Consider the following 27,799-nt stretch of genomic DNA (forward strand, 5'->3'; position numbering starts at 1 on the left):
TGGAGTCTTGCCTTGAAGTGAAAAAAGGAAAGACCCCCTGAGACAGCAGCAGCGAGCGGCACGGGGCTGGAGGCTGCGGCGTTTGCATTGCCTGGACGCCAGCAGAGCCGGTGGCAGCCTCCGGCCAGGGACCCCGCAGGGCCATCCCTGGGGGGGGGCACCACTGGCTTTCCGGGGCTCCATCGGCCGAGCCAGGTAGGGCTTTCGGCTGCGGGAAAACGTGTGTGCCCTCATGGGGACACCTCGCAGGGCTGGCGGGACCTGGGTCACGCAAAAACGGTGCCGGCCGGCCTGAGTGCCGGGCAGGAGCCAGGGCAGCCCACGGGAGGCGGGCGCCGCTCTCCCACCCGTGTTGGCCGTTCCACGCGGAACAGGGCCCCGGGAGTGGGAAAGGTGTCGCAAGGGGGAGGCGATGCCACACGCGGGTGGGAAGCGCTGGGACTCGGTGCCCGTGTCGGGGCGGGGGCCGGCTGCAGAAGCCCCTCGCAGTTCCCAGCATCCCGGCGCACGAGTGGGCTGCGCCGGTGGCTCCGGGCCTGGGCAGGGTCTCAGGCAGGGTCGCAGCCCCCCGGGGACGCGGTTTCCCGTGGCGGGGGCGCAGCCGTTCCCGTGGGAGGGGCCCGGGAAACCCCCCCCCGACGTGCTGCGGTGCAGCGCGGGGGGCACGGACGGACGGAGTGGGCTCTCCGTCGGGGCTGGGGGCTTCTCCAAGGAGGGGCCCGAGCCGGGGGCTCTCAGAGGGCCCCCCCACCCCGCGGTGAGGTGCAAAGCTCGAGAGGGGGGTCGGGCGGGCTGGCCCCAGCCCCGCTCCAGGGCCCCCACAGCGGCTGCGAGGGGGGAGCACCCACGGGGCCGCCGCGGAGCCCAGCGCCCCGCACTCACATCCGGGGCCGGGTTTGCTCATGGGAGCCGGAACGAACCCGGAAAGAGCGGCGGCGGAGCCAAGGGCCCGCCCCTCCCCCGCCCCGCGCCCCGCCCGCAGCCCCCGGCCCGCCCCCGCCCCGCCGGCCGCGCGCGGGGGGCGCAGCGCAGGGACGCGGCGGGGCGGGTGAGTGCCGGGGGCCACGCGTGTCCGCGGAGCCTCCCGTGGGCAGCGCTGCCTCTCGGGTGCTTCTGCGGGGACTCCGCGGGTCGGGGTGGGGACCCCGCGCTGTCCCGACCGCATCTTCCCTCCACCCCGCCCCGAGAAGGGGCTGCCCCGGGGGAGCGGCCCCGAGGTGGAACGGCTCCGTGGGGCTGGTCCGTGGGTCCCGGCGTGCGGCAGAAGCTCCCGTCCGGGAGCTGGGAGCATCCACGCCTCGGGTGGGCAGGGCCACCCCCCCCGCCTCCGGGTTTGCAGCGGTGCGGCTCTCGCTTTGCGGGGAGGGGGCTGGAGGCGGGGAGGGGGCTGCTCCCGCTGGGACGGCCGGCGCGTTCGGGAGCGGGGTCCCCATGGGAAAGCTGGGGGTGCTGCACGGGTGGGGCTGTGCCGTGGGTCTGCGGGGCTGGCGGCAGGCGTGCGGGGAGGGTGCGGGGTCCGCAGCCGTGCTCCTCGGGCAGTTTTTCCGTGGGGAGCCGAAGAAACGCGTCCCCGCGGCTGCCAGGCCGCCTTCCAGCGGGTTCGTGGTCCCACCGAGGGAGCGTCGGGAATGAGCGGGAGCGGGTGGCGAGCTGTCGCGTGCCGGATAGACGTCGGCGAGGCGAGCGCTGGAGGCTCCTTCGCCGGCCCAGGTAGAAGGAAGTGGTGCAGCAAGCGCTGTGCCTCGCAGCCGTGGCCCGCGCCGCCTGGGAGCTGCGTGGGAGCCGCGGGCATCGCGGTTCCGGGCCCTCGGGAATCGGAGGTGGTGGTCCTGCGCCCCAGCCCGTGCTGGGGCAGCTCGGACAGGCAGGCGTGAGGGAGGAGGAGGAGGAGGAGGATGGCGGGGCTGCCCACAGGTGTGACGGGCCGCGCTGTGCCTCTGGCTGCTGCGATGCTCTGGATGTCCGGTCTCCCATGGCCTTGGCGTCTCCTGCCACGGGTTCCCACGGGCCATGGCTGCAGCCGTGCACGAGTGCCGGGAGCGGGGCAGAGCAGGGCACAGTGGTGCGGCACAGCGCTGGCATCCGGGGAGCTTCCTGGAAAGTCTGGCTGCGCGGCTGCACACGAGGGCTTGGAGCAGTGACCGCCGAGAGCAGCTTGGGTGCCGTTTGGATGGCGCCCTGCACTCTCGTGTGCTGGGAAGGGCTTGCCCGCGTCTCGGGAGGCAGGCGAGAGGGTATTTCTTCTGTAAATCTTCTTCTACGGCCTAATTGCCCTTGTCATCTCACGAACTGAGCCAGAAAAAGGTTGTCCTTCTTGGTGGGATATTATGACTGAAAAAGCTGGGAAGTCAGTTGCTTCAGTGTTGAGGAAGAGTCCTGGAGGCCTCGGATGTGCTTTGTTACGAAGTGGCATAAATTCATAAAGGGGATCCTGAGGGCCCGATGCGGTGCGATGCTCGGGAAGTTCAGGTCATCGTCGGAGGGTGGGTCGGCCTCCCTGAATCCGGCGTGGGCATCGTCTGTAAATGAGAGCTTCCCGTGCCCGGCGCCAGCGTGGTGTCCGTGGTGTTTCCATGAAGGATGTCCTCTGGAGCGCCTCCTCGCTCTGAGCCTTCAGGGACGCATCCCCACTTCTAAATGATTCTATGAGGTCCCTTTTATTGTCCCCCTCAGGCTTAGTCTTGTGTCCTTCCTGCAGCCAACGCAAGTTTGGGTCCCCCATGGAAATATTTGTGAGTTGGAGTTTACAACGTGGTGTATAAATAGTAAACGTTAGTGCAAACACAGCATTTCCTGAGCGGGAAGACCAAATACCCACAGACCAGCGGGGCTGGAGATGCTGCTTTTATCCTTGTCCCGTGGGAAAGCGCAGTTCTGAGTGGCTGCGAGGAGACAGAGGGGTGGTGGGACACAGGGAGGGCCGGGCTGGCTGGCAGGAGCGCAGGGCAGAGTTCGGGGCGGCTGCGATCTCCCCTCTCCCCTGCTCAAGGGTTTTTGTGTGTCCAAGTGCAATCCAGGGTCAGCTAGCACGGAAGAGCTGAGCTGGTTTGTGGGCTCTTGGCTGAGCCCGTGTTAATTAAGGATGGCAGGGAACGTGGGGAGTCCCAGGAGATGTCCCGAGGGGCTGGGGGCTCGTCCCTGCGCTGCACACCTCGGCTCTTCCTCATCGCCCTCGTGAGCAGAAACCTCCGGACTTTCATAAGCAGCAGGAGGAAGAGATCATTTCTGAGGCCGGATCTAACGTGTCGGTGTGGTGGAAGGCACCTGGGAATCTGCTTTCTGTGCTTCCTCCTGCCCACAAAAAAGCGGTGCCCACAGAACCCTCGCACCGGGGCAAAGGCGTTGTTCTAAAACAGCCCCTTCCACGGCGGCAGCACGGTTTGCCTTTAGAGAAGCCCCGATACCCATCTGTGCAGCGCCGGCGATAAGCTCTGCCGTCCTGACGACAGGTTCCCGTGTTTTCTGCCACCTCCACCTTTGCAGCTGCGCCACAGCTCTTGCACAACCCTCGCCGCTCAGGGCCCCTCTCCGCTGCAGCGCTTCGGCTCAAAAATAGTATTTCCTCCTTTTCTGCATGACATCTCTTATTTGTGCAGCCTCCGCTTCTGGCACCTGTGCCAGTCCCCCCTCTTCTACCGGACAAACCGCAGCAGGTTCAGCTCGCATCCTTTCGGTGACCGCTGCCGCCGTCCCCACCCCGCGGTGCGGGGGCTCTGCCCGGGCAAGGGGACGGGCTGCGCACACTGGGTGCTGCCTTCGCTCCCCGCGCGGGGCTGGAAGCGACGGCGCAGAGACCCAGTCTGCCGGGCCAGCCCCGTTGTGGCGGTGCTGCGGGGCTCCCCGTGCCACGGCTCTGCCGCGCGCGGTGGGCGGCAGCTGCTGCCGGACTGAAGTGGTGGAAACGCGCGCCCACTCCCGCGCGCCCACTCCCGCTGACTCAAAGCAGCCGCCGCTCCCGCGGGGTGACCGAGAGCGATGCTCGGGCTCCCCGCATCTTGCGCCCACGGGGGTCACAAGCAGAGCCCACTCACGGGCACCGCGGCCACCGTGCTCTGCGGTCTGGGGCTCGGCGGGCACCTCCTGGCCGGTCAGGGAGGGTCCGTGCCCCCACGGACCTGGTGACACGGCTTGGCCCCGCGGCGATGGGTCATTGTTTTCCCTGCTGACTCGGCATCCTGGCTGCACAGATTTTCTGCTGGAGTTGCAGATTGTTTTCCATTTCCTGGGAGCGTGCTCGGGCTCTCTCTAGCGCGCACTCCGCTTCGGGATTATTTTTTGTTACGGTTCCCAGGGATCTGGCATCTCGCATCAAATCCCTTGTGGCTACTTTGTCCTCCCTCGGTGGCCGAGCTGTGGCACAGGGTTGCTGAGGTCTCCAGACGCGGCTGCCGCTGTGACAGGGCAGTTTGGGGCCTAGGGCCGTCACTCGGCACCGCGCTGGCGCTGCCCCGGGACGTCCCGGTGGCCGTGGTGCTGCCTGGTGCCACGAGTGGTCTCGCAGCCAGGCCGGCCAGCGTTTCTCTGGCAGTGTGCGGTGGCTGAGTCCGTCTGCAACTCCCGGCTTTCCGAAGACCTGCAGTTCCTCGCCGAGCTATTTCAGTCCTGCTCGCCGGTCAGATCTGCCCCGCACCCAGGGCTGGTGCGCTGGCGGCGGCGGTTTGGCTTTGCTCTTCGTGCATGAAGCCGGGGGTGCGGCGGCCTGGGAGGGGCGGCGGGAGGTTTGGGCAGGTTGGGAAGCTGGGCCGGCAGAAAGCTCGGCTGGCGGCCGTGGGGAGCGGGGAGCCGGCCAAGGAGCCGAGCCTCGTGCGGGCTTCCACGCCCTTGGAGCTCCCGGCCGCGGCGGGGTCGGCGGCTCTCGGGGCTGGGGACGCTGTACGCCTGCGCGGGGAGGAACCCGTTTGTGCAATCGCCCGGTTTCTCAGCGAGGGGAAGCTGCTAACGTCCTCGCTTGGGTCGGCCCTGGCAGCTGTCTCTCCCTCTGGCGAGCTCGGATGGGGGCTGAGCGACGGCGCTGGCGTCCCGGCACGCCCGGCACCGGTGGGTTGAGGTGGCTGCAGGCGCGGGAGCGGCTCTCCGGGGAGCAGAGCGCCCACCTCTCCCTGCCCGTCCCTCCGCAGGGTGATGCGAGAAGGAGCCCGGCATGCCGTACGTGGATCGCCAGAACCGTATCTGCGGGTTCCTGGACATCGAAGAAAATGAGACCTGCGGGAAGTTTCTGCGGAGGTATTTCATCCTGGACACCCAGGCCAACTGCCTCCTCTGGTACATGGACAACCCCCAGGTAGGCGCCCGCGCCGGTCCTGGTTTCACGCTGCCTGCATCCGCGGAAGCGTCGGCGCGTCTTTAGCTGCATCTCGGGCTGCCCTGGCCGAGGCCTCTCCTCGGGTCCTCGAAGGAGGATGCTCTCCGCCGCATCCTTTGTCTGTCGGGCTCTCCCCTGGCTGAGCGTGGTCACGGCCTCCGGCAGAACAACCCCCACCACCGCTGCAGCTTCGCACCGCCCGGAGCCACTGAGACCCCACCGGAGCTTGCAGACGAGAGCGGGAGCCCGAGCGGAGCTCTAGGAAGACCCTCCTGCAAACCCTGCGGGTCTGAGCACTGCTGGCGGCTGGGGAGGCACCTGCCTTCCTGAAGAGCATCTCACAGCAGGCTCTTCACTCCGCGCGGAAAGGGGAAGCGGCCAGCGCCCGCGGCCTCCTGGCCGGCGTTGGCACAGACCCCCGCTCGCCCAGCTGCGCGAGGCGGGCGTCGGAGCCCACCTTGCACCTGAGGTGCTGCTGCACGGGGTGCTGAGCAGGGCGGGCGGTTTGGAGCGGGACCGAGGAGGGCACGGCGCTCGGGTGCAGCGCAGCGTGGCCGGGCCCAGCTGCCGGGGGGCGCGAGGTGAACCAGGTGCACAGAGACGGGAAGTGGCCGAGGCCGCGGTGCGGCCGCTGCTTCTGCTGCCCGACCCCGCTGATGCCGAGCAGCAGCCGGCCTTGCCTCTGGCGTTTAACTGCCGTGGCTCGTTAAATGTTTTGCAGAACCTGGCTATCGGCGCGGGCGCTGTCGGGTCTCTGCAGCTGACCTACATCTCCAAGGTAATGGCGGGGTGGGGTGGAGGGAAAGCGAGCGCTCCCCGTTGTCCCCGTACCCGTGCGGCTTTCCCGGGAGAGGCAACGGCTCGTCCCGGCAGCGCTGGAGGCCGGGTCCTGCCCGAGCCCCTGCCGCTCTCCCTGGAACAGGAGCCTGAGCTGTGGGAAGGGGGGGGGTATCCCCGCAGCACGGCCGATCCCAGCGCTGGGGCCGGTGCTCGCCTTCGCCCGCAGACAGGTGTGGGATGGGCTGCGGGGTCGGGGCGCGGGCGGAGGAACCACTCTGCCACGGGGACGCAGAGCGGCAGGGGCCAAGTGGGGCTGGAGCACGGTGTCGGTGGGAGCTTTGGCACTCCTCTGTGGGACTGTCAGACCCAGTGAGGCTGGGGAGGCAGAGATGGTCCCAGGGTCCTTCTCGCGGTGGGCTGGGGGCACCAGTAGCTCCCCGCCGTGCTGGGGGTCTCCTGCGTGTCTTAATGGCGTTACCCCTCTTCCCCGCGAAAACAGTGCGACAAGCGATGGCTGCGCGGGGCCGGCGACTGGAACACGGAGCCGCGGCTGCGAGCGCGGCTGCGGAAAGCGGAGCTGCCCCTCGGCTGCTGCTGGGGGAGCGGGGGCTCGTGGCTGCCGTGCTGGGCTCAGCTCCGTGCCAGGGCCGGATGGAGAGCTGGACGGATCTCTCTGTTCCTGCTGAATCATGACTTATAAATTAAGCGCAGATGAAGCAACGCTGGGAGGTTGAGCCTTCCCCATTTCGGAAAGAGCCTCGCTATTAAATTATATACGTCTTAGTCTAAATGAACATCGCTGTAGGACAGCCTTTGGTCACAAACCGCGGGATTAGGTTGTGCCGGCGGCTTTAACTGCCAACTGTAAATACGCTGGAAAAAGGGAGGTTTGCTTGAGAAAACATATTTAAAGCATTATAGACTGGCTCCGGAGGAGGAAGCCTGTCAGAGTAAATACTCCATGAATGCAGTGCTTGAGCCCCGGGGAATATTATTCTTATATAAATGATTCCTGCTCTTTAGGGAGAAACCATTGCTATTTTCCCTCAATTTTCTTAATTGCTGACAAGAGCAACTGTGTTCGTCCAGCAGAAACTCGCGTCTTTGAGGCCTTTGAAAGCTTTCCACTTTCCGCTCTTTGCTTTGCAGCGCGGCCAGCGCCGGGGGGGCCGGCGGGGGATGAAAGCCCCGTCTCCGCGCTGACCTTCCCCTGGGACCGCGCGTTCGTTGCTGCGTGTGCCCTGCGCTGCATCCGACACGGGCTGGTTCCCACGAGCTCGCGCAGCTGTGCCGCGGCTCCTGGGCTCGCGCCGCGCGCGTCGTCCTCGTGGGCGCAGGATGCGCCGGTCCCCCCGAGGGATGTGCTGCTGGGGGTCCTGCCCCACGGGTCTGTGGGTGGAAACTTCCAGCTCTCGTGCGTGCTGATATCTTTAATTTGTCCCTTAATTTGCTCCCTTGCAGGTTAGCATCGCCACCCCGAAGCAGAAGCCGAAAACTCCGTTCTGCTTTGGTGAGTAAGGGGGCCGCGGCGGGGCTCTGCGGGGAGGGCGCCCACCCCACCGCCGCAGCCTGCGGCTTCGCTGCCTCCTCCCCGAGCACCGGAGCACAGAGCCGTGGGACCTGCCCACAGCGTCCCTGCGGTCGGGGAGGGAAGGGGCTGCCGCCTGGCACGTCGCGTGGTGGCCCTGCCGCTGTGACCCCCCCGCGGGATGCGGAGGCAGGACCCTGTGGGTCCCCCCCGTGACAGTCCCCTGCTCGGACCACGGCTTTCGCTGGGCTCCCAAATCCTTTCCCTGGGTCCCGTTGTGCTGTACTCATTGTGCAATACAGTAAGCTTCTGTTCGTGTTGGTGCAAGGAAGGGGTGCTCCATGTCCAATGCCCCCCCCCAAAATGGCCTCACCGCAACTCTCGCTGCCTCGGTGCCCTGTGCACGAGCCGTGAACTCAGGTTTAAAGCCACAGAAACGACAGCACGAGCACACGCTTATCCCACGGGGTCGGCGTGGCCTCTGCAGTCCTTCACCAGAAGGGATGCGGCCCGAGACAAAGACCAGGCGCATGGTGCATCCCCGCGCCGGATGGGGCTGCTCCGGAGGAGCCCGAGGCGCGAGGCTCCTGGGAGTTTCAGCAAAATCCTGTGCAGCTAAAAATACCTGAGCGAAGGAAGGGCCAAGGGCCCCTCAACGCCCCGTCCGAGGGCGGCTTCAGCACTAGGTCAGGTCCTAGTCTGGGCCGTGCCGCAGGTTTTAGCCTGGCTTCAGCCCCACCCTCCGTGAGCTCTGGTGTGAGGATCCGCAGGTCGCTGTGGGACGGGGAGTTGGGAGATGCTGTCCTGGTGATTTATGGTTTAATTGGCTTTGATAATGCCAAGCGCTGAGAGGGGTTCCCTAACTCTTCCTCCCGTTCCCTTCTCCGCTAGTTATCAATGCGTTGTCCCAGCGCTATTTCCTACAAGCCAGCGACCAGAAGGACCTGCAGGACTGGGTGGAGGCGCTGAACCGGGCCAGTAAGATCACGGTAGGCTGCGTAGCGCTCATCGCCGGCGTTGCCGTGTCCCGCCTTGATGGGCTGCGCGATAAATGCCTGGCAGAGCTGCGCTTTTCCCCTTGCCGTGCTCTCCTCCTCACTCACCTGCCCAGTCCTGCCTGGGGAGCTGTTTGCTCGTGCACCTGCGCCCTCCCTGCCCATCGCTGTGGGGGACGGCGCCTGCACCCTGGGAAGGTCCCACAGGATCCATCCCCATCCCCGCCTGCGCCGGGGCCGTTTCCCTTCTGTCGGATGGGATACCCTCCCAGCTGCTCGCCGTGGCTGTCAAAGGGCGTCTGTCTTGTGCTTCAGTAATTTATTTACTCAGTTTTTATTCTTCCCGGAACGCTGGCTCTCGTGACGAGGAGTAGCAAATGCCCCGCGCTGTGGGCACCGTGGGGCGGGTTGCGCCTGGATCCGGAGGAGTTTGTCTGCCGTCTCCTCTCGTGTGCTGTGTGTTCGCGTGACCGTGAATTAATGGTCGCTGACCCGGTAACTCGCTGAGTCTGCGCTCCTCGCTGCCCGCAGCTCCTGGCAGTGAGGGACGCTACTGAGCTTCTTCTCCGGCGCAGCGGCATGGAAGCTCCATCCGCATGCCGTGTTGGACGCTCAGGTGGCGGTGCCTGCGTGCCGGGGGTGCCGGGCGGGGGGTCGCAGGGGGGCTGCTGCCTGGCCCGGCGGTAGGAGGAGACGCATCTTCTGTTCCTGCAATGAACCGCGGTGATTCTGGTACCCCGCTGCTGGCCGGCCCTTCCCGGCTCCGGCCGTGTCCCGGCTGGCCCAGCGGCTCCTGCAGCGCTGCAGGGAGGGGTTCTCGCAGCCTGGCTGGGAAACGCCGGGCTGCTGGGATGCTGCCGCTCTGCCCTGCCCGGGAAATCGCTCTCCTCACCCTGCAGCTTCCCGTGGGTCCCCATTAGCACCGGGTTTCCTTAGGCCTCTGGCCGCAGTGGGACGGGAAGGATGGGGCAGCGGTTTGGGCATTGCTCCCGCTGCGGAGATCCAGGTTCTGCTTCTCACGGAGATTTCTCCTCTGCTCTTGGGAAATCGGTTCCTGTGTTTCCTCACCCTGCGCTGTCTCGTAGCCGGGGCCTCAGCAGCTGACGGTGCGGGGCGTGCAGCAGGCTGGTGTGACCGTGGCCAGGGGCTCCGCTCCGCTTGGCACCAGGAGGCTGGGGCTGGCGGCACCTACCCGTGCCGGGTGCCGAGCAGCACCTTCCCCTTGCCCTGCTCCCTGCAGAGACGCAGCTCCTTCCCGCTGCCTGCGCACACCATGGCTCGGCATCTGCGTTGGGAAACTGCTTCCTGCGGCCGGGCGGCCTGTGCCGGCTCCCCAGCCTCGCCGCTAACCGGCCTCGCACTCACCCGCATTGCCGGGGCAGGAAGACGATGTGCCGGTGCCCGCGGGCGCCGGTGCCCTGCAGCGGGCCGTGCAGCGTGGGCGTGCGGGAGCGGTGTTTCCGAAGGAGGAGGCGATGGTGCCTGAATGCACCGCCACTCCCTGCCCCACCAGCTGAGTGTGGCTGCTGGGGAGCACCCGGGGTCTTGTCCTCGGCCCTGCGTCCCCTCCTCCCACGCCTCTCCTGCACCTGGGTTTGTGAGGTGTTGGCCCCGACCTCTGCCCCCCAAGACTCAAGCCAGGTCTCAGCCAAAGCATGAGCCCGGCCGCCTGCCCTGGGGTCTCCAGAGCAGCCGAGAGCTCTGCGCTGCCCAGCCGGCAGCCGGTGCACGGTGCAGCTTGCACAGAGAGGACCGCGTGTCGCTCCCCACGCGCTTTGGGGTGCGAGGCAGGAGGGCGGGCTGGAGCCAGAGACCCCCATTAGTGGCACTGGAGAAGTGGAAGTGCAGACTCGGGAAGGAAAACCTGGAAACGTGCCTTTCTGTCCAGAGCTGGGTGCAGAGGGAAGGGGCTGCGAGGGGGAAGGGGAGGATGCTGGTGCTGGGAGCCACGTCCCGGGGACGCGGGGCCACTCGCAGTGGAGACACAACCTGCCCGCTGCGCGTTGCTGCGGGACGTGCGGGCGTGGGGCAGGCATCCCACAGAGCAGTGGGCTGCAGAGGCGCGTCGCAGACCCGTGTGAGGCGATGCTTAATTACTCATCACCTGCCCTCTCCCACCTCAGCACCTCCTGCAAACCGCCCGGGTGGGGCCCACACCCTCCTTAATTGGGGTGGCTTCTTTATTTATTGGTTTTGAAGGCATGTTGCTGGGAGGATAGAGACAATGGTGCCTGGTGTGGGGCTGCTGGCATGGTCCTGCCTGTGCCCTTCACCCCCTGTCTTCCTCCCGCAGGTGCCGAAGGGCGGCAGCGTCCCACCGGCCGCGGAGATCGCGAAGCCCCCAGTGGTGCCCCAGGCCCAGGAGAGGAAGCCCCAGGTGGCCTACAAAACTGAGATCATCGGGGGGGTGGTGGTCCACACGCCCATCTCCATCAACCAGGTGAGCCGGTGCACTGTCCCAAATCCGGGGGTAAAATCCCGGCGACATCAGCACCCCGCTTTGCCCTCTCTGCTCCCCGTGGTTTAAGAGCAGCTCCTGATGGGCATGAGCAGACAAGGCAACAGCTTTCCCTGTGCCTGGCTGGGCGAGGGCATTCCCACCGCATCCCGCTTTGCTGGCCCCGCACCTCGCTGCCGTGGGCCCTTCGGTGCTGGAGCTGGGCTTTGCAGGGTCCCTCGCCAGCCCGCGTGTCGGAGCAGTGGAGCCTGTGGACATGGGTCCCCCGGCGCTGGGCTGGGGCTGGGGGTGCTCGGGCGTCCGGGGGGTCCAGTTGCTGGTTTGGGCTGCTGAGGGGGCTGGTTCGCACTTTCATTTCTGGAAGCCAGCTTGGTGCCTGCGAGCCCTTCCCACTCGGGTGTATAAATAGCCGCACTTCGCACCGTCGCACCTCTCCTCTGTCTCGCCCCGAAGCGCGATGAGACAACAGGGTGTGAGGCAGAGGCGGCTGCGGATCTGCTCGCCTTCCCAGCCACCCCGCTCCGTCCACCTGCCCATCCTGGGTCCGGATGCCCCAGTCGGGTGCCTGGGGCAGAGCGAGTCCGTGTTGGTGCCCCCATCGAAGCAGCTGAAGGGTCCCTGAGGGGCTGGCGGGCACCGCTTGCCCTGGCTCCGTGCCCCCGTCCCTCGGCACGTGGCCGGGTGCGCGTGTGGCCGTCGCTGTCTCCCACCTTTGGCCCCCGCCCGGCTCTGGGTCTCGCTTCAGCTCTTATCAGCGGCAGCACTAAAAATAGAGCGGAGAATTAGATCACTGTAGCAGTTTTTCGCTGGCAGGTGCTTTTAACGCTTCCCTGGCCGCAGGATTTGTTGGGGACCGGGGTGCAGAGGCGCAGGGGGTCGGGGCTGGGCGAGCAGCCGTCCCTTCCCGGTGCCGCTGCCCCGCGGGACGCTGCTGGATCCTCGGCCTGTGCGTGGGGTGGGGAAGGCTGTGCCTCGCCCCTGCTTCCCTCTGCGCCCTGCGCTGCAAACACGTGTCAGCAGCCAGCCCAGCACCTTTTCTTTTTTGTTTGGGTGAGTTAAAGCTGCTCGTTCCTCCTGCCCTCGAGCCTGCCTCCCTCTCCTCCCCAAAAACCGCTGGTTCTGTCCTCGCCCTGTGTCGTTCTTTCCCCAGGGGGGTTTTTTAAAGGCGGTGCCGCAGCTGCTGGACTGTTTTCCGTGCTCTTGCGGCTTGCCCCGTGTGAAATGGCGATTCCCCCGCTGCAGCTTCCTGGGCGCGCCCGTGGTTTCCTGACTCTGCCCCGCGTGGGGAGCCCCGCGCTCCGGCTGCACCCCAACGGCATCGCCCCGGCTCCCGGCTGTGGCGCTCCCTGTTCCAGCAGCGTCCCCATCTCTGGATTTGGATGTGTACATCCGTCACGCTCCGCAGAGCCGGTGCAGCCCGAGCGAGGGGAGCGGGCGCAGCTTCCAGCTTCTCCTTCCCGGCCGGGCTGCAGCTCCTCTCGCCGCTCTCCGGAGGCGCCGGGCAGCAGCGTGGGGCCAGCCGAATTGCAGCTCCTCTCTGTCCTGGGGAGGCCGGGGCAGGCTGCCGAAGGCGCGGCGCGGGCAGGCCGCCGGTTAACCGCAGCGCAGGCGCCCCGGCGCGGGTGCCATGTATGGCTGGTGGCAGCCAGAGCCGCCCGCTGCCGTGGCAATTCTCAAACCTCAGCTCGAGCCGGAGGAAGGGGTTGGAGGGATGGGGGAAGGAGGTGAGCGCAGATGTTTCGTCTCAGCCATGCTCAGCGCTGCTGGGGGGACAGGAGACGGGGCGGTGCGGGGAGAGAGGGGCAGTGCGGGCAGGGGGCAGGGTCTGGCCCTTGGGACGTGCTGGGGAGTGCTTGGGGCGAGCCGACGGGTGGGGGGCACGTGGCCCCTCCATGCTCAGTGCTGCGAGCGTGGCGCTTGGGGAGAGACAGCGCGGGGCCAGGGAAGGGCGAGTTTTCTACCTGAGCTCCAGACATCTCCATTTGTTTTGGGAGAATTTGGCTGTGGAAGTGCAAAGCGCAGACTTTCCAGCTTTCCCACACGGTTTGTTCCCATCGTATACTGCCTTCTCCAGTTGGAAAGCATCCCTGCTCTCTGACTGGGGTTCGTCTGGCTCCCGCTCTCAGCTCTGCTGCGTTCCCCTGCTCACGCCTGGGCGTTGCACCCAGCGTGTGGCACGTAGGGCCGTGCCCGGGGCTGGCCGCGGGCTGCTCTTCCCTCTGGCTCCAGCGTCCTGCCTTCTAGCAGGGGGTTCCCCTCCCTGCTCCCTCCGTGCTCCCCGTAACGCTGTGCTCTCCCGTTGCAGAACGGCGGGGATGGAGGGGAGGGCAGCGACCCGGCCGCCCACCCGCTGCTGCGGCGCTCGCAGAGCTACATCCCCACCTCGGCCACCAAGCCACCCGCCGGGCCCCCCGTCCTGAAGAGCGGCTACTGCGTGAAGCAGGGGAACGTGGTGAGTGGGGGGGGGGTCCCCTGCACCGTGGGCGGGGTGGCATTGGGCTGGCTGCTCCTGCGCATCGGGGATGCTCTGGGGATGCTCGGGATGCTGGACCAGCAGAGCGAGGGGGAGAGCACCGGAGCCCAGCACGGAGCGGTTTCCTCCTCTCTTTTCCAGAGGAAGAGCTGGAAGCGCCGGTACTTTGTTCTGGATGAGTTTTCCATCAGTTACTACAAGTGTGAGCAGGTGAGCAGCCCTTGCCTGGACCGGCTGCTCCCGAGCAGGGGTCTGGGGCCACTGTGCTTGCATGCCAGCACGGGGGGCTTGGCGGAATGCGCAGCCCAGCGCTGCCAGCCCGAGGGGCCAGGCAGGCCCGTCACCGTCTCCTCTCCTCTCGTCTCCACAGGACAAGGAGCCCTTGCGTTCGATTCTCCTGAAGGATGTCTGCAAGACCCACGAGTGCCTGGTCAAGTCTGGGTAATGCTCCCGTCCGTTTCCCTGCCGTAGCCCCAGGGAGCAGCAATTGGAAGCTCCGGCCGCTTCGGCTGCGGATGGGGAAGCAGCTCCCTGAGGAGCTGAGCCGGAGGAGGGGAACTTGGCTCCAACGGCCCCAAAGAGCGGCTGTGTGCCGGGACCGGGCCGGGCTGCGCGGCCGTGCCCTTGCCCTTCTTAGCAGAGTCGCGGAAATGTGGCTGGACGCGGGACGCCGTCCCTGCTGCTCGCCTGGCGCTGAGGCCGTCTCTGCTGGACAGCCTGCTCCTGCAGCTCTCCGCTCCCATCCACGGAGCGCGGGGACAGCAGCGCGTGGGGAGCGGCAGCGGTGTTCACAGAGCGGCCCGGCGCCGCGTGTGGGTGCCCTCCTCAAACCGGCACAGTGGCTCCGCGGTGCCTTGGGAACAATTCACTGCGGCAAACGCTGGGAAAATCAAAGTAACTTGAGAACTTGCAATGGAAAATGAACTAAGGAAATAAACCTCTTTAGCTAAAGTAAAAATATGTTTTATTAATATATATTTGAATTTTTATGCTTAATAAGTAAGCATATGAGAAGGATTTAATGAGAAGGATTAGGGGTCTGGGGAGGGGCTCAGGTTTGCCTGCAGCCCCTCCAGAGAGTGTTTGTAGCTGAGGTCTCTGGGGAGCTGGAGTCTGCCCAAAATCCTGAGGAGATCCAAGGTTTGCCTTCAATATGTTTTTTCCCAGCCCCTCTAGAGATGAGGGTAAATACGGATTATTATTTTTTTTTTTTCCATCTGCAATAGCGTCTGGGTAGTGACCGTCTCTTCCTCGCTGTTTCTAGTGACCTCCTGATGCGGGACAACCTCTTTGAAATCATCACGAGCTCCCGGACCTTCTACATCCAGGTGAGGCAGCCGGGCGGCGTCGCTTTCCTGGGCGGCGGGTTCAGCTCGCGCCGGCCGCGTTCCCGTGACCGGGGCTGCTCCCAGGCAGCCGCGTGGCCGGTAAGCGCAGAGGAGTCGGCAGCAGCTTTGCGGGGCAGCCGGGGAGAATGCCGGGCGCTCTCGCTTCTCCCCTCGGGCTCGTTTCTAACAGCAGCCGTTTGCACGAGCAGCAAAACGCAGAGCAGAACAGGGCGATCCGGTGAGCGTCCTGAGGGCGCGGGGCCACGTCTGCGCCTCCCCGGAGAGGGAGATGGGGTGATGCAGTGATTTTTTTTTTTTTTTTTTTTAGCAAGGATAACTGAGCAGCAGTCATGCAGGGAAGCCGGTAGTCTGTCCCACTGCGTGCCCACGCGTCGCTGCGGCGGGGGTCAACCCCGGGGGCTCGCAGAAGGCGAGTCTCACTGGGGCTGGTGTGTTCTGCAGGCAGACAGCCCTGAGGACATGCACAGCTGGATCCGAGCCATCGCGGGGGCAGTCCAGGCCCTGAAGACTCGCCCAAGGGTAGGTCACGTCCTTTCTGCTCCGCGTTCAGTGTCAAATGAAGATTATGCCAACGTACCAGATATTTATTTAGCGGATTGCATAAGCGCTCAGTTAGCCTGTTCCCAGGATGTGATCCCTGCCCTCTCTGGCTGTGTTTGCCAGGCTCTGGAAAAGTTTCCTCGAAAAAGAAGGAAAAGCGAGACTCGGCCGTCGAGCTCGCCCTGCATGAGCCCTGCCCTGCTCCGAGGCACGAGCAAGAGCCTGGCTGGGGGCAAAGGGCCGTTTCATTCAGGCTTTCCGTTTGCCTCGCATCTTTTTTTTTTTTTTTTTTTTTTTCCCTTTCTGCGGAGTGTGCAGAGGGCCAGGTCCTGGTCCCCAGAGCTTTGCAAGTCACTCACAGCATTGCACACGCGAACGCCCAGCCCCGGCCAGCGCTCACTCCGCATCTGTCCTTGCAGGAAATGTCCTTCGTGAGATCCAGCTTCTCAGTGCGGCCCGGGGGCTCCTCGGCCCCCGCCCAGCACAGGCAGGCGACGGAGGAGAGGCGAGCGCTCTGCAAAGCCTCCTCCTCCTCCTGGCAGCCCTGGACGCCAGTGCCGCAGGCGGAGGGGAAGCAGCCGGTGCCGGAGGAGATGCCTGTGCCGCTGAGAGACTCGGTGTTCCTGCCGGCCTTCACGGAGCGCGAGGCCGGAGCCGCGCCGGGCAAGCGCGTGCGGCACAAGTCGGAGCCGCAGCATCTCCAGGAGAAGCCGTTCGCCTTCAACCTGGATGATGAAAGCATCCGGACCTCCGATGTCTGACCAGGCACCGAGCCACCCCCAGCTCCGCACGCCGCCTCCCTGGCTTCTGGGGATCCCCGTGGGGTGTTTTGGGGTGCGCGGCCGTGCCGTGCCCGGGACAGCTGGTCTCCATGCATCTGCTCAGCACCTCGGACCGAGCTCACCCCATCATCTCGGCGGGGACAAAGCGGCCCCTTCCCTCCACCGCTGCCCTTCCCTGCGATACAGGATCCGGCTGGACCCGCGTCCCAGCGCCCTGCTCTGCCGGGGAGCGGGGTCCCTGCCTGCTCCTGGGCTCTGCCCCGGGTGGTTCCACATTTGGGAAGCTGCCTCCGGGCAGGGCGAACGGCAGAAGCCTCATGCCGCCGTCGCTCGCTGCGCGGGGCGGGAATCGCTGGTCCCCAGCACGGCCCCAGTGAGGGAGCATCCTCTTCTGCAACCACGTAATTTCCCTCAAAAACCAAGCCTGAAGGAAGCGGCAGGAGGTCTCGCAGGCGTGAAGGGGAGCGTGGCCTTTCTTGTGTTTGGACAAACATTTTTCTCCCCTCTTGTGCTGCTGAGCCTTCCCCAGGCAGCCCGGGCAGAGCCGGGGAGATGCCAGCCCGCAGACGCCCGCACGAGGGACGCGCTGCGTTCCCCTTCGGGTGACTTTTTCCCTAGGAGACTTCACCCTGCCTGCCTAATGGCATGTCAACAAATCCGTTGGCTTTTAATGACGTCTTTTTGTATCAGTGGCCACTGTTAGACCACAGCACCACAGGCTCAGCCCCTTGTTGGTACCTGGAGCGTGGGCCTGGGCAGGCAGCCGGAGCCAGGGTGGGTCCCGGCGCGGGAGGATCCGCAGGTAGGGTGTCGGTTTTGCACTGCCTACATCTGGGCACCAGCAAGCGGTGCCCGGCTGGTGAAGCGCTTGTAGCAAAAAGCAACGGAAGCCAAGCGTGCGCACGGAACTGGTAAGACTCGTCCAGCCAACTCGCCTGCTGCCTGCCTTGAAATGAGAACCAGCAGCAGTTTGTAGAGCGACACGAACCCCTCATTTCCATACCCAGTCACACCTGTCGAGGGGCCTGTGGAAAATCCAGGAGTTCCCTAGGCAGCGAGGTCTGAACCGCATTAAGCTGACACGAGCCAGGGGCCAGGGGCTGCACGGGGCCCTGCTGACAGGCGCGTGGATTTAAAATGCGCTTGCCTTGGCCCAGCTGCTCTGCTGTGTCCCGCATCGGGCGTGGCGCGCGCTTTGCCATCCCGGATGGTGCCAGCCGATAAATCTGTGTGGCTGGTGTGGGAGTTGCATCGCAAGCTTAGCAGCGCAGGGAGTGCTCGGGAGTTAACAAGGCTCTATTGTGGACTAGTTACCTGTTCTTTTTCTTTTTTTTTTCTTTCTTTTTTTTTTTTTTTTTTTATTTTGGCATTACGTGTTCTCTGTTCTGCAAAATCAGCTCAGTGTGCTCCCCAGGAGCAAACACATTGGGTTTGTCCCTGCCCTTTCCGTGTCGCCAGCTGTTTGGCAGCTGTGCCTCAGCTGGCTCGGCGCAGCCGGGGCTCCAGGGACCCGCATGGGCTGAGCCCCGAGGCGCTGATCAGCCCGGTGCATCTCGGCAAGATTGGAACAGCATCCTCCTGCCTGGATCCCCTCCTGCGTCGGAGGGGCCGCACGGCGCCGGGGCCGGGGCAGGCTCAGCTGAAGGTGCCTGGCGGGGGTGGTGAGGGGGCCTCCCAAATCCGCGGGGGAGAGTGGCTGAGAGGGGTTGTGTGGAGATGCTGGAGAAGGCTGGAACTCTGGAAATGAGTGGGAATCGCTGCAAGCGGTACAGGGTGAGTGCTAATATTTGTTATTTAATTGTAGAAACCTAGATCGTGCTGTTCCCTTTTCGCTTCATTTGCAGTAGCGTTTGAACTTTATTTTATTTTTTTTTTTTTAAGGCTGACTTGCTGTTTGGCTCGTAACATGGTGTTTCAGAAATGTTTCGGTAGTTTGGTAAGCCCATCAGTCGTACAGTCAGCGTTCGGTGATAGCGCTCTGACCTCCTTTCTGGAGAACATCAGATGTGGAGGGACGATGGGTACTTTGTGCAAGGCTTCAAAACCACGCAGCACCAAGGTCTTTTGTTGCTTGGTAATTGCAAAGTCTCCTCGGGCCTGGGATGGTAAAGCAGAAGCTCGTTGCACAATTAGGGTTAATTATCCAGTAGGAGAAATTACCAGTGGCTCCAGCGCTGTTGCAACATTCCTGTTGCTGTTCCCACCCTCCCCACATCCCCAGGACGGATGCGAGACCCAAACAAGCGCGTTCAATGTCGAGCCGGGCTCCAGACCTGTCCGGGGTGCTGCGGGGAGGAATTTCTCTCCCATCCCCGATGACCAGGCAGATGCAGCCAGACCTGCATGGAGCTTTGCAGCAATTTTTAAAGCAGACTGGTGTCCCCTCACCTCTGTGTTTGCCTGCTGGCTCTGCCACCTGGGGGGGGATGCATTCCCCCCCCCCCCCCCCCCCCCCCGCAGCTGCTCCCGTTTGAAAACGAAATGCGTGCTGCGCGTTTCCCCTGCTTTCCTAGGGATGTGTGCAGGTTCGAGGTGTCTGGTGCGGAAAAAAGTGGTGTGAGAGATGGGTTTGCTCTTTTCTGTGAAAGCTCCCACGCGGTTTCAGCCGGCTGGCTGTGGGTTTCAAGTGCTCTTAGGGCTGGGTGCCTCGCGCGGGCGATGCTCTGTGACTCCCATGGTGTCGGGTACCCGCCTCCCGCCCCGTGCCTGTGAATGCTGGCCGCAGGAGATCGAATGCCCTTTTTTCCTGTGTTTTTAAATAAAGAAGGAAATCCCAGTTGCTTTTCCAGGCTGGCCATTGGCATCGTGTATTTTGGGTAACGATTGCTGGGGGGGGAACGCTGTCCCTGCTGGGGTGAGGGGACAAGACAGCAGCTGGGGAAGCCAGGGGGGCCACCGATGGGTGCCGCCCTGCGTGCAAGGGGAGCGGCGATCGCGTGCCGGGGGAGCTCTCGGGATGCTGCACGGAGCTGCCAAAGTCCTGCCCGGTGTCTCTCGTGCCATGCTTGCGGCTGCAGCCCCTTGGAGCCCCCGCTACAGCCAGCTGGGCTGCTCGCCCCACGGTGCCCCACAGCACCCCACGCCCCACTGGACACCGGCCCCCAGCCAGCTCCAGCGGGGAAAAGCACTGAGGGGAGGGCAAAGGGCCGTCGTGGCCTCTGCATTAAAAAAAAAGTGCTGGATCTGTTTTGTCATTGCTAGAAAAGGAGGGGACAGACTCACTGGGCGAGGGGCATCCCTTGCTCCCCGTGCATGGCAGGTAGGGAACAGGGCAGCTGGGAGTGGCAGCCATCTGTCTCCAGGCCATGGGCACTGCCCAGCCGGAGGTGCGGGTTTTAATTTTCCAGCTACTGCTCATCTTGAGCCCTTCTGTGAGTAAGTGTGTCCCAATAAAACTCTTGGTTTAAACACCTTTTGTTACTTTTTCTTTTTTTTGCTTTCAATGTCACATTGTCCAGTGAGAACGGGCTGAGCACAGCTTGCGCGCATCCGTGAAGCGGGCGCAGACGCCGCTGCCCCGCATGCAGGTGAGCTCTGGGTGTGAGGGGGGAGTGCACGGTGGCGGCGGGGGAGTCACAGCTACCTTTGCCTTTCTGGCGACGCGGGCAGGAGGAAGGCTGTCGCACCGATACCCCGGTGTTCCTCACCATCGTCTGCCGCAGCCTCGTCCGTGGAAGGAATCTGAGGTCCTGCTGTTAGCTGGCAGCTGCTGGGCTGAGGACGTGGGGAGATGTTAATGACGATGGGCTTTTGCACACAGGATTATTTTTTTTTTTCCTTTCTGGCTCACTGTGTAACTTTTTCCCCACTGTGGGCTTTCCAGCCCCGTTGTTCCACTGGCCCAAAGAATGTGGCAGTTTCAGGATGAAGCCTCTCCCCCAGCCCGCCACCCTGAGGCTGGTGTGAAGCTGCCAAATTCAGATTACTTGTGACCTAAATGGGATACAAACCCCATTCCCCGGAGAGGAGGAGCTGTCGCAATCAACCACAAACCAAAACTGGAATGGGCAGAGCTCCCCGCTGCAGCTCTGTTGGCGACAGAAGCAGGAGTAACGCGGGCAGCAATTTGCCAAACGCAAAGGGCCGGAGGGGGCTCGGTGTGCAGAACTGTGTGAGGATGGAGGGCGCGTGTTTGCTCTGTTTTACACCAAAAGTGACTGGGCTTTTGCGTATATGGATCTCGCGTCTGGTTCCGGCTGTGACTTACTGCCGCTTCCTTTTCCCGTTTTTATTCAGCTTGGTAAGTTTTCAGACTGCATCTGGTGGGGCTTCCTCTTTTGGGCACGAGATTGCTTGAAGCTCCCACTCATTTCAGTACTGCACGCCCTGTGCCGGGGGCTGGAGCCGGGGGGTGACCAGCACAGGGGCGGTGGTTACCCCCCCCCAGCAGCTTCGACCCCCTCCCAGCTCTCTGGCAGCTCCCGTTCATTCCCTGCAGCTCCGGGTGGAAACAAGCCCTTGTCACTCATGAGGCAGGGCTGCTATTTGACAGCTTTGTAAAACACAACCAGTTACCACTGAGTGATTTTAAAGAATACGACTGTTCAATAGCAGGGCAAGGGACTGCGACCTGCCGCGGGCAGCGCAACCGGCTACGGTTTGTAAACGCTTATTTACTGTGAAGGGCAGGAGAAAGAGGCAACTTTAACGCACGTACTGCTTCGGAGCGGCTGCAGCGTCCTGCCGATGATGCTTCTGCAGTGTGAGCACGGCAGGGAGTTACATCAAGGGACACAAGCGCTTCTTTCAGAGGCCTGAACAGTAATTCTATTTGCTGCACTGTGGCTTTCCCCACCTGCAAGAGAGCGGAAAGTAACGTTCTCCAAAGGGTGCAGTTTCTACCAGATCTCCCCAGCTTCCCCTGCAGCCCGTGAACATGGTTTTAAACAAATCATGAACAGTTAGAGCTCATGGCTTTGCCAGCGCCTCTGTAACGTTGTGTTGAGTTACTCAACCTTGAAGGTTTGCAAAGTCTGTGAACACAAAACCGCAGGCTACTGGTCCGCGTCTCTATGCAGTCTAATACTGAAAGTACGTGGAGTCAGCTCCTTCCGGACTTTATTGATCACTCTGACCACCGGTGTTTGCAAGGTCCGATTTCTTAAACTGTTACCGCTTGCGGAGGGAATCCAGATTATTTTAAACAAGCTAAATATACACTGAACAATTTTGTGTCCAAGGTTTGTACAGAGGAATGAACAAGAATAATTGTTAGAGCTTTGTAAATCCACGTTTGTGCAAGGCAAGAGGTCGGCTGCGATGTTGCGGGGGAAGCGGAGGGGCCGTCTCCAGCCCTGCAGAGACGCTGGCAGCTCCTTCGGCTCCGCTGCTCTCAGTACACGGTGCACCAGTTGCTGCCGTCGCTGGGCATCAGCCCGCCGGTGATGAGGAGGATCAGATCCACAAACCACCAGATCCCCAGCCCTCCCAGAGTCAGCAGTTTCCCCACGGCGGTGCCGGTGTGGCCCAGGCAGAATCGATCCACTCCAAAGCAGCCCAGGAAAAAGGAGTAGAGCAGCGTGGTGATGAAGTAGTGTCCAGTGTACCTGCAAGGGAAGCGGTCGGCAGGCGTCAGGCAGGGGAGCCGCCCCCGCCGGCCTCGCCCCTTCCTTGCGGCGGGGCTCCCTCCCGCGGGGGCCGGGAGAGGTGCAGGGGCCGGGGGAACGGAGAGGGGCCCTCCCGCCCCCGCGGAACGCGGCCTACTTGACGCAGGGCCGGCTGCCCCGCAGGAAGGTCCGCGGCTCGGCGCACTCGATGCCGTCCAGCGCTCGGCACTGCACCCGGGTGTGGTCCACCTCGCCGAAGGCCTGGCCGCCGAACTGCAGGCAGCGCCGCCGCCCTCAGCCGCGGGCAGGGCCCCGGGGGCCGCCGGCAGCGAGGCCGGGCCGAGCCGCCCCCCCCCACCCCTCCCCGCCCGCCCCTCACCTTCACGCAGCCGTGGCCCAGCTCCTGCTGCGCCGTGGCGTTCCCGCCGTGATCCACCGGCTCCTCGCACTCCACGAACTCCTCGGGGCTGCGGGGGAAGGAGGAGAAGCGGTGAGGGAGGCCGAGGCGGCCCGGCCCGGCCCGCCCCCGCCTCCCCGCCCGCCGCTTACAGGTAGGTGCAGAGGACGAGCGGCGCCCGCGGGTCGGTGTAGGCCCAGGCGGCGGCGGGCGGCCCCGGGCCGGCGGCCTCGGGCTCGGTGCCGTTGCCGGGGAGGCCGCGGGAGGCGCCGTGCAGCAGCAGGAGGTTGCCGAGGAGCAGCGCGGCCTGCCCGCACAGCAGCGCGTAGCCCACCGGCCCGCCCCGCCGCGGCGCCATGGCGGCGGCCGCTGCTAGGAAACGCCGCGCCTGGGCCGCGCCACCGCCGCCGCGCCGCCAGCCAATGGGCGCCCGCCGCCTCGCCTCGGGGGGCGGGGAACAGCCGCCAGCAGCCAGTCAGAGCGAAGGCGGAAGAAGCTGCCATGGGGAGGTGGGCGGCTGCCAAGAAGCGAGGCGGAAGTGCGCGCCAGGCGAGGAGGTGATTGGCTGCCGGGGAGGCCCGCCAGCCTATGGGCGAAGGCAAGGGGCGGGGCAGCGGCGCTGGGCGCGGCCCCCGTAGCCCTGTGGCGGCTGCCGGCCGTGCCTGGGCCGCGCCCCGCGGTGAGGGGCGGCTGTGCCCGGAGGCGCTCCCCGCGCCGGCCGGCGGCAGAGAGGGGGCTCGGGACGCGCTGCCCCGCTCGCCGTGAGTTGCTGGGGCGCGGTGGGAGCCGTCTGGCGCCGTGAGCCCGCCGCGCGGGAGGGAGCGGCCTGCTCCCGGGGCTGCCCGGCCGCTGGCGGAGCGGGGCCTCGCCGCCTCCCGGCGCTCGGAGTCCCGGGGTGCCCGTCCCCACAGGCGGCCCCGCCCCGAGCCCCCCTCCCCGGAGGTCGGTGCCGCCCGCGTTAGCAGCGGGCAGGGCCTCGCCCGGGGCTGTGCTCCCGCTCGGCTCCCCGAGCGGCCCGGGCTGTGTCGGGGCTCGCCGCTGCCCCGGGCCGTGCTTAGAGGCCGCTGGCGAGCTGTGCAGCGGCACTGCTGAGGCGGGTTTCCTGTGGCCTGCAGCAGGAGCTGGTTTGTCGGCCGGCTGCGATGGCCGGCTGGCTGTTGAGCCTCTCCTCAGTGGTCAAGAGGCTCCCAGGTGGCTTTAGAAACAGCTCGGAGGCTGCCCGGCGCGTGGGCTGGGTGGCAGGGCCCCTCGTTCGCAGCACTGAGAACGGCGGAGAAACTCACATCGAGTGTGTGTTTTGCTCAGGTTTTACACCGTTCCGTAAAGCATCTTTGAAATGGGTGTAAATCAGACTCGTTTCAGGCTCCACCGCGTTAGTTGCTGGGGGAAAGGTCAAGTCCAAAGTAGCTGGGAACGCTGTCGGAGGCAAGAGGCGGCAGCAAGGAAATACTAGCCAGGGCATCAGCAGGTCAGGGTCTGGAGAGAGCTCTACAGCCAAGCGCTGCTTGGAGGAGGCTCGGAGGCAGGAGGGATGAAGCTCTCTGTTCCCTTGAGCTCCCCAAAGTGACTCTGGAAGTCTGAAAATAAAAGGGACTCGACCTCTTGCACAAACTTCCTGTTAACAGGAAAACAGGGCAGGCATTTCAGGAGTTGTCTAAGCCATCTCCCTGCCCAGAGGAGGAACTACTTGGGTACTACTACTACTGCTTGGGTAGTCAGGTAGCAGAATTTGTTTTGTCCTAACTGCCTAACTGCCCTACTCCAGTAATGTCAGAGAACGGCACAGTAATGTCAGAGAACAGCTATACAAACGCAGAGGGTTAGAGACTAGGATGCTGCTGTTGGCCCCCCACCTCTGTCTAGCTGCTGACTGCTCCCATCAGTTTTCTTCTACCTCGTTTAATCCCTCCCCCCTCAGCCCCCAGTGGCTTGAGGCCATTAGACTGGAAATGCCAAGCGCAGTTTGAGACGGGTACGTGGCGTTCATTAACCGCAGCTGGAAGCCGGGCAAAACCTGTAATTTGATGAGAATGCGTGTGGGAAAGAGCCATTACCGGGATTCACAGGTGCCTGTCCTGGAGTGGTGTTAACCAGTGTGCTTCCTAAGGCAGCTGGTGATGTCACTGAAGTCCTGACGGCATCCAAAATCCTAAATCTGTCTGATTTACGGTGCCTGTAAGCAAACACCATGCACGTGGTACGTGGAGAGGATGTGGGAGCCAGCAGGACTGAGGTCGGAGGGAGAACGTGGCACAGCTGATGCTGCTATTTAAAACTACAGCTACACGTTTGGCCGGTTTTGTTGGAGTCCTTACACCCTTCAGCCTGGCAAAGGTACGTGTTGGCCTTCGCTGGAAACGCGAGTGTAACGGCTAGCCCCAGGGTGAGGATTTCTGAGAAGTGTCTTTTCTTGCTGATTCTGCAGCTTTGTTACAAAGAGCTGTGAAAACGACTGACAAACAGCAGATGTTGTTTGGGGAATTCGTTCCCTATCCTCTGCCCTGCCCTCGCTGTCTGCTCGAGCACAGCGCTGCTCGCTAAACCACAGCCCAGCCACGTCTGTCACCCAGCTCACAGCGTCCGCGAGCTCCACGCGTGCCCACGTCTACGGGATCTACGCCCTGACACACCGGCCCCTACTGCCGCTCGTGTCGTATGTCAGCCTTGCTCCCTTTAGAAACCAGACCGAAAATCTTTTACAGCCTCCCAAGGGGACCGGCAGTGACAGCGCACAGGAGGAATGCCTCTTTCCGTGGGCTCTCCTGCTGCTGGCGGGGAGATGCAGAGGTCCCAGTTATCTGCTGGCCGTCACACCTCGGGCCTGGCACCCTCCTCTCCGGTGTATCCCTTAGGAAACGGGGGCTGCCGCCTTGTGGTCCCACCGCCAACCGCAGGCAAGAGGACTGCGTCCCTGCTCTGTCACGGGACGAAGGAATGCTTTTCCTGGAAACACACCAAACTCCCCTCCCTTGGACGCCGAGTGAGGTCCCTCTCAGCATCCACCACCCAAGCTCTGTTATCGCCCTGGATGCTGCTTTGCCTTTGGTGTAACGAGTTGGTTTGGCACCAGTGAGAGATTTCAGCTGGGCTGGCTGCTGCGTGGCGTGGCTCACTCTCGTGTTGCCAATGTCCCGTGGAAGCGAGGTGTCCAGCACACGTATTTTGTTTCCACTTGTGTGCGTTTTTTTCTCAGTAAGTTCACTTTGAGCTATTTCCTGTTTCTGCCTTTTCTGCGTGTTTAAGAGAGTACGACTCCTGCTGAAACCTCTGACAGAATGAAATATCCTGCTTTTGATATCAAGTAATCTGCAAGGCTCTTGCCTGCGATGGGTTTTCTCACATTGCCTTATTCTAGTTACGAAGTCTGTGCTGGAGACAACTGTCGGCCTGAACGCCAGTGCTTGCCTTTGAGGTTTCATTTGCGACTTAAAAGACTGCGGGGCTCCAAAATGTCCTGTTTTTTTTCGCTTGGTTCTTCCCCAGGAAGAGCAGCATCTGAGCGACAGCCGTGCTGGTGCGGGGATCTCGGGTGTGTCTCAGCCGGTTGGTCAGATGAGCAGTTCTCCAGACTTCTTGTTTCCAAAGCTGGCAGGTTTGCAGTCGGCCCAAAAGGTGCGTTTGGAAGCTGTCCCAGCTTTCCGGCCTCGTGTCTGGTTCGTTTCTGGAGCTTTGAGCTGTCTTGTCTTAAATTCCTTTTATTGCAAGGCTGCAGTGGTGGTGGTGAGTGACGGGATAAGTCAAGGGAGATGGATTTAGCTCTTTCTAAATACGGACCTGGGAATCTCATGCCCCTCGGGCAGGAACCACAGGATGATTCACCTCTGGGTGTTATTTGTGCAACGCACAGTGGTAGCTGTATTTGATCCATGATATCATCCTGATCCATGGGAAGCCTCCTGTATCCTGGGTAATGCCGAGCTTAGGGGAAGCACAGGGAATGACCTGACTGAAAAGCTACGTGCAGTTTCTGTAGGGGCCAGAGATGCGTAACCTCTGTGGTTTCTAACATCAGGTGGGAATAAAAATCCTCTGTCTCACCTTGCAGGATTATACAATTTAGCATAGTGTAGCATTGTGGTTCGGTCCGGTAGGATATGTAAAAGTGGCTTCGTAAAGTCGAGTTGTTGCCCCCTTCCAACGGGAACAGGAGGTTTTCTAGTTGCTGGAGGCTGTGAGGGGGGGAAACCTGAGTCACAGGTCGTCTTCCTACAGCTGCTGCAAAAATGGAGGCAGGGTTTTGGAATGCGAAGGGCCAAATGACTCTTCCTCTTTAGTTGTTCACCGTAGCAACAGCAGTGCAAACCTCTTATTAGATCTTCCAAGAATTCATCGTTAAGGAGAAGGGGAGGGCTTGTGCCGATTGCTCAGCCTGTTATGTGCTCACCGATGGCATCTTTTGCATTATGAGCATTCAAAAGCCATTTCGAAAACGTCACAGATGTCGTTCAGATCAGCGACGACATGGGGGAGTATGGGTGTTTCTGGCTGGTAGCGCTCGAAGGGGACTCGCATCTTCCTGCCTGTTGTTTGTGCTGGCCAGATGTGTGTGGCCTTTGGCGCAGGTCTGGCTCTGCAGCTGCGCTGAGGGATTTTGCTGCATCTGTTTTATTCAAGAGCGGTGACTTTCTAAGGAACAGGACGTGGATGCTCAAAAAAAACCCACACTCAGAAAACTAAGTAAGGTTGTTGGTGTCTTGAGGAGTTGTTGGTAAAACTGGATTTGATTTGCCTGTGCTGTTCTCTGCTGCTCGTCGCTGTAGTACGAGGGTGCTCTCCAGCACCCGCTCAGTAATGCGACCGGTGTGTCACCTCTTGTTTGTTCCTTCTCCGGGCGGAAGACGGGTGCTGCTGGCGTGCCTGGCCAGGGTGGTTAACGGGCTGTTGCTGGCGGCCGGAGGCAGGTCAGGGCGGCGCGAGTGCCGCTCGGCGCGCAGGCCCGTCCAGCCCGTGACGGTGTGTCCTGATGGAGAGCTTCCCTCTTGCTCACCTGCATCCCGTGATGTCGCGCAGCAGAGCGCGAACGGGACGGGGCACTTCCATGTGCTCCCCATCTGTAATGTCGATTTTTTGGAAGGAAAGGCCAGGAGAATCATTGTGCCTGTGGTCTGTGCTGGCGCCACTTCCCTTGCACGAGCCTTTTCTTTGGGACCTGCTTGCTCTCGGCCTTTACTTTTTTTTTTTTTTTTTTTTTTTTTAAGAGGAAAAAACGCGGTGTAAAGGTTAAGGCCGTGCGGTGTCAGCGGCCGCAGGCCCCGTCCCGCGGGGTCTCGGGTGGGCGCGGGGGCCCGCGGTTCCCCCCGGCGGGGCCGCCCCTCGGCCCGCGGTGCTGCGGGCGGCCCCGCCCCGGGGCGGCGCGGCGCAGGCCCCGGCCCGGCCCCATAAGGCCGCGGGCCGGCGGCCGGACCCAAGCGGCCCAGCCGGGAGGGGCGATGCGGACGCCGAGCGCCATGGCCTGGGCCTGGGCGGCGCGGAGCTGCCTCGGCCTCCTGCTGCTGGCCGCGCCCGGGCAGCCGGGCCGCGCGGGTGAGTGCGCGGGGCCGGTGCCGCCCGCTCCCTCCCCTCGGCCGGGCAGGGCTGGCAGGCGGCCCCCGGGCCCCCTTTCCCTTCCCGGGCCCCTTCCCTGACCCCTCCGTGAGCGCCAGGCCCCCT

General features: G+C 63.3%; 3 protein-coding genes across 3 annotated transcripts in view; 2 read left to right on the plus strand and 1 right to left on the minus strand.

Annotated features, from left to right (window-relative positions):
• Positions 1-936: 936 nt before the first annotated feature.
• On the plus strand, positions 937-18,607 carry PLEKHA2 (pleckstrin homology domain containing A2). The gene is made up of 12 exons (XM_086767921.1): positions 937-1,048; positions 5,118-5,281; positions 6,024-6,080; positions 7,544-7,592; positions 8,502-8,599; positions 10,899-11,045; positions 13,369-13,515; positions 13,678-13,746; positions 13,907-13,977; positions 14,801-14,864; positions 15,327-15,404; positions 15,845-18,607. Exons 2-12 carry the CDS (start codon positions 5,141-5,143, stop codon positions 16,184-16,186), a joined length of 1,263 nt encoding a protein of 420 aa, XP_086624047.1. The 5' UTR covers positions 937-1,048; positions 5,118-5,140; the 3' UTR covers positions 16,187-18,607.
• A 2,785-nt stretch (positions 18,608-21,392) lies between these two features.
• TM2D2 (TM2 domain containing 2) lies at positions 21,393-22,539 on the minus strand. Its single transcript, XM_086768050.1, has 4 exons — positions 22,303-22,539; positions 22,133-22,220; positions 21,911-22,026; positions 21,393-21,753 (listed from the first exon to the last, which is right to left on the minus strand). Exons 1-4 carry the CDS (start codon positions 22,506-22,508, stop codon positions 21,540-21,542), a joined length of 624 nt encoding a protein of 207 aa, XP_086624176.1. The 5' UTR covers positions 22,509-22,539; the 3' UTR covers positions 21,393-21,539.
• A 5,012-nt stretch (positions 22,540-27,551) lies between these two features.
• Positions 27,552-27,799, plus strand: part of ADAM9 (ADAM metallopeptidase domain 9) — a 31,199-nt gene continuing 30,951 nt past the window's right edge. Inside the window, exon 1 of the mRNA XM_086767760.1 lies at positions 27,552-27,673. Coding sequence (XP_086623886.1) covers positions 27,580-27,673 — 94 coding nt within the window. The 5' untranslated portion in view covers positions 27,552-27,579. The remainder of the gene's footprint in view (positions 27,674-27,799) is intronic.

The sequence above is a fragment of the Chlamydotis macqueenii genome, chromosome 27 (genome assembly GCF_036417535.1).
Source record: "Chlamydotis macqueenii isolate bChlMac1 chromosome 27, bChlMac1.mat, whole genome shotgun sequence".
Taxonomy (NCBI): domain Eukaryota; kingdom Metazoa; phylum Chordata; class Aves; order Otidiformes; family Otididae; genus Chlamydotis; species Chlamydotis macqueenii.

Bases quoted from the DNA above. Each gene is read 5' to 3' on its own strand.
- PLEKHA2 (XM_086767921.1), top strand. From the start codon at position 5,141: ATGCCGTACGTGGATCGCCAGAACCGTATCTGCGGGTTCCTGGACATC. The intron at 7,593-8,501 runs GTGAGTAAGGGG...CTTCTCCGCTAG, and splicing joins GAAAACTCCGTTCTGCTTTG to TTATCAATGCGTTGTCCCAG. The intron at 15,405-15,844 runs GTAGGTCACGTC...CTGTCCTTGCAG, and splicing joins CCCTGAAGACTCGCCCAAGG to GAAATGTCCTTCGTGAGATC.
- TM2D2 (XM_086768050.1), bottom strand. From the start codon at position 22,508: ATGGCGCCGCGGCGGGGCGGGCCGGTGGGCTACGCGCTGCTGTGCGGG. The intron at 22,027-22,132 runs GTGAGGGGCGGG...CGCTGCCTGCAG, and splicing joins TGGGCCACGGCTGCGTGAAG to TTCGGCGGCCAGGCCTTCGG. The intron at 21,754-21,910 runs GTAGGCCGCGTT...CTTCCCTTGCAG, and splicing joins GGCAGCCGGCCCTGCGTCAA to GTACACTGGACACTACTTCA.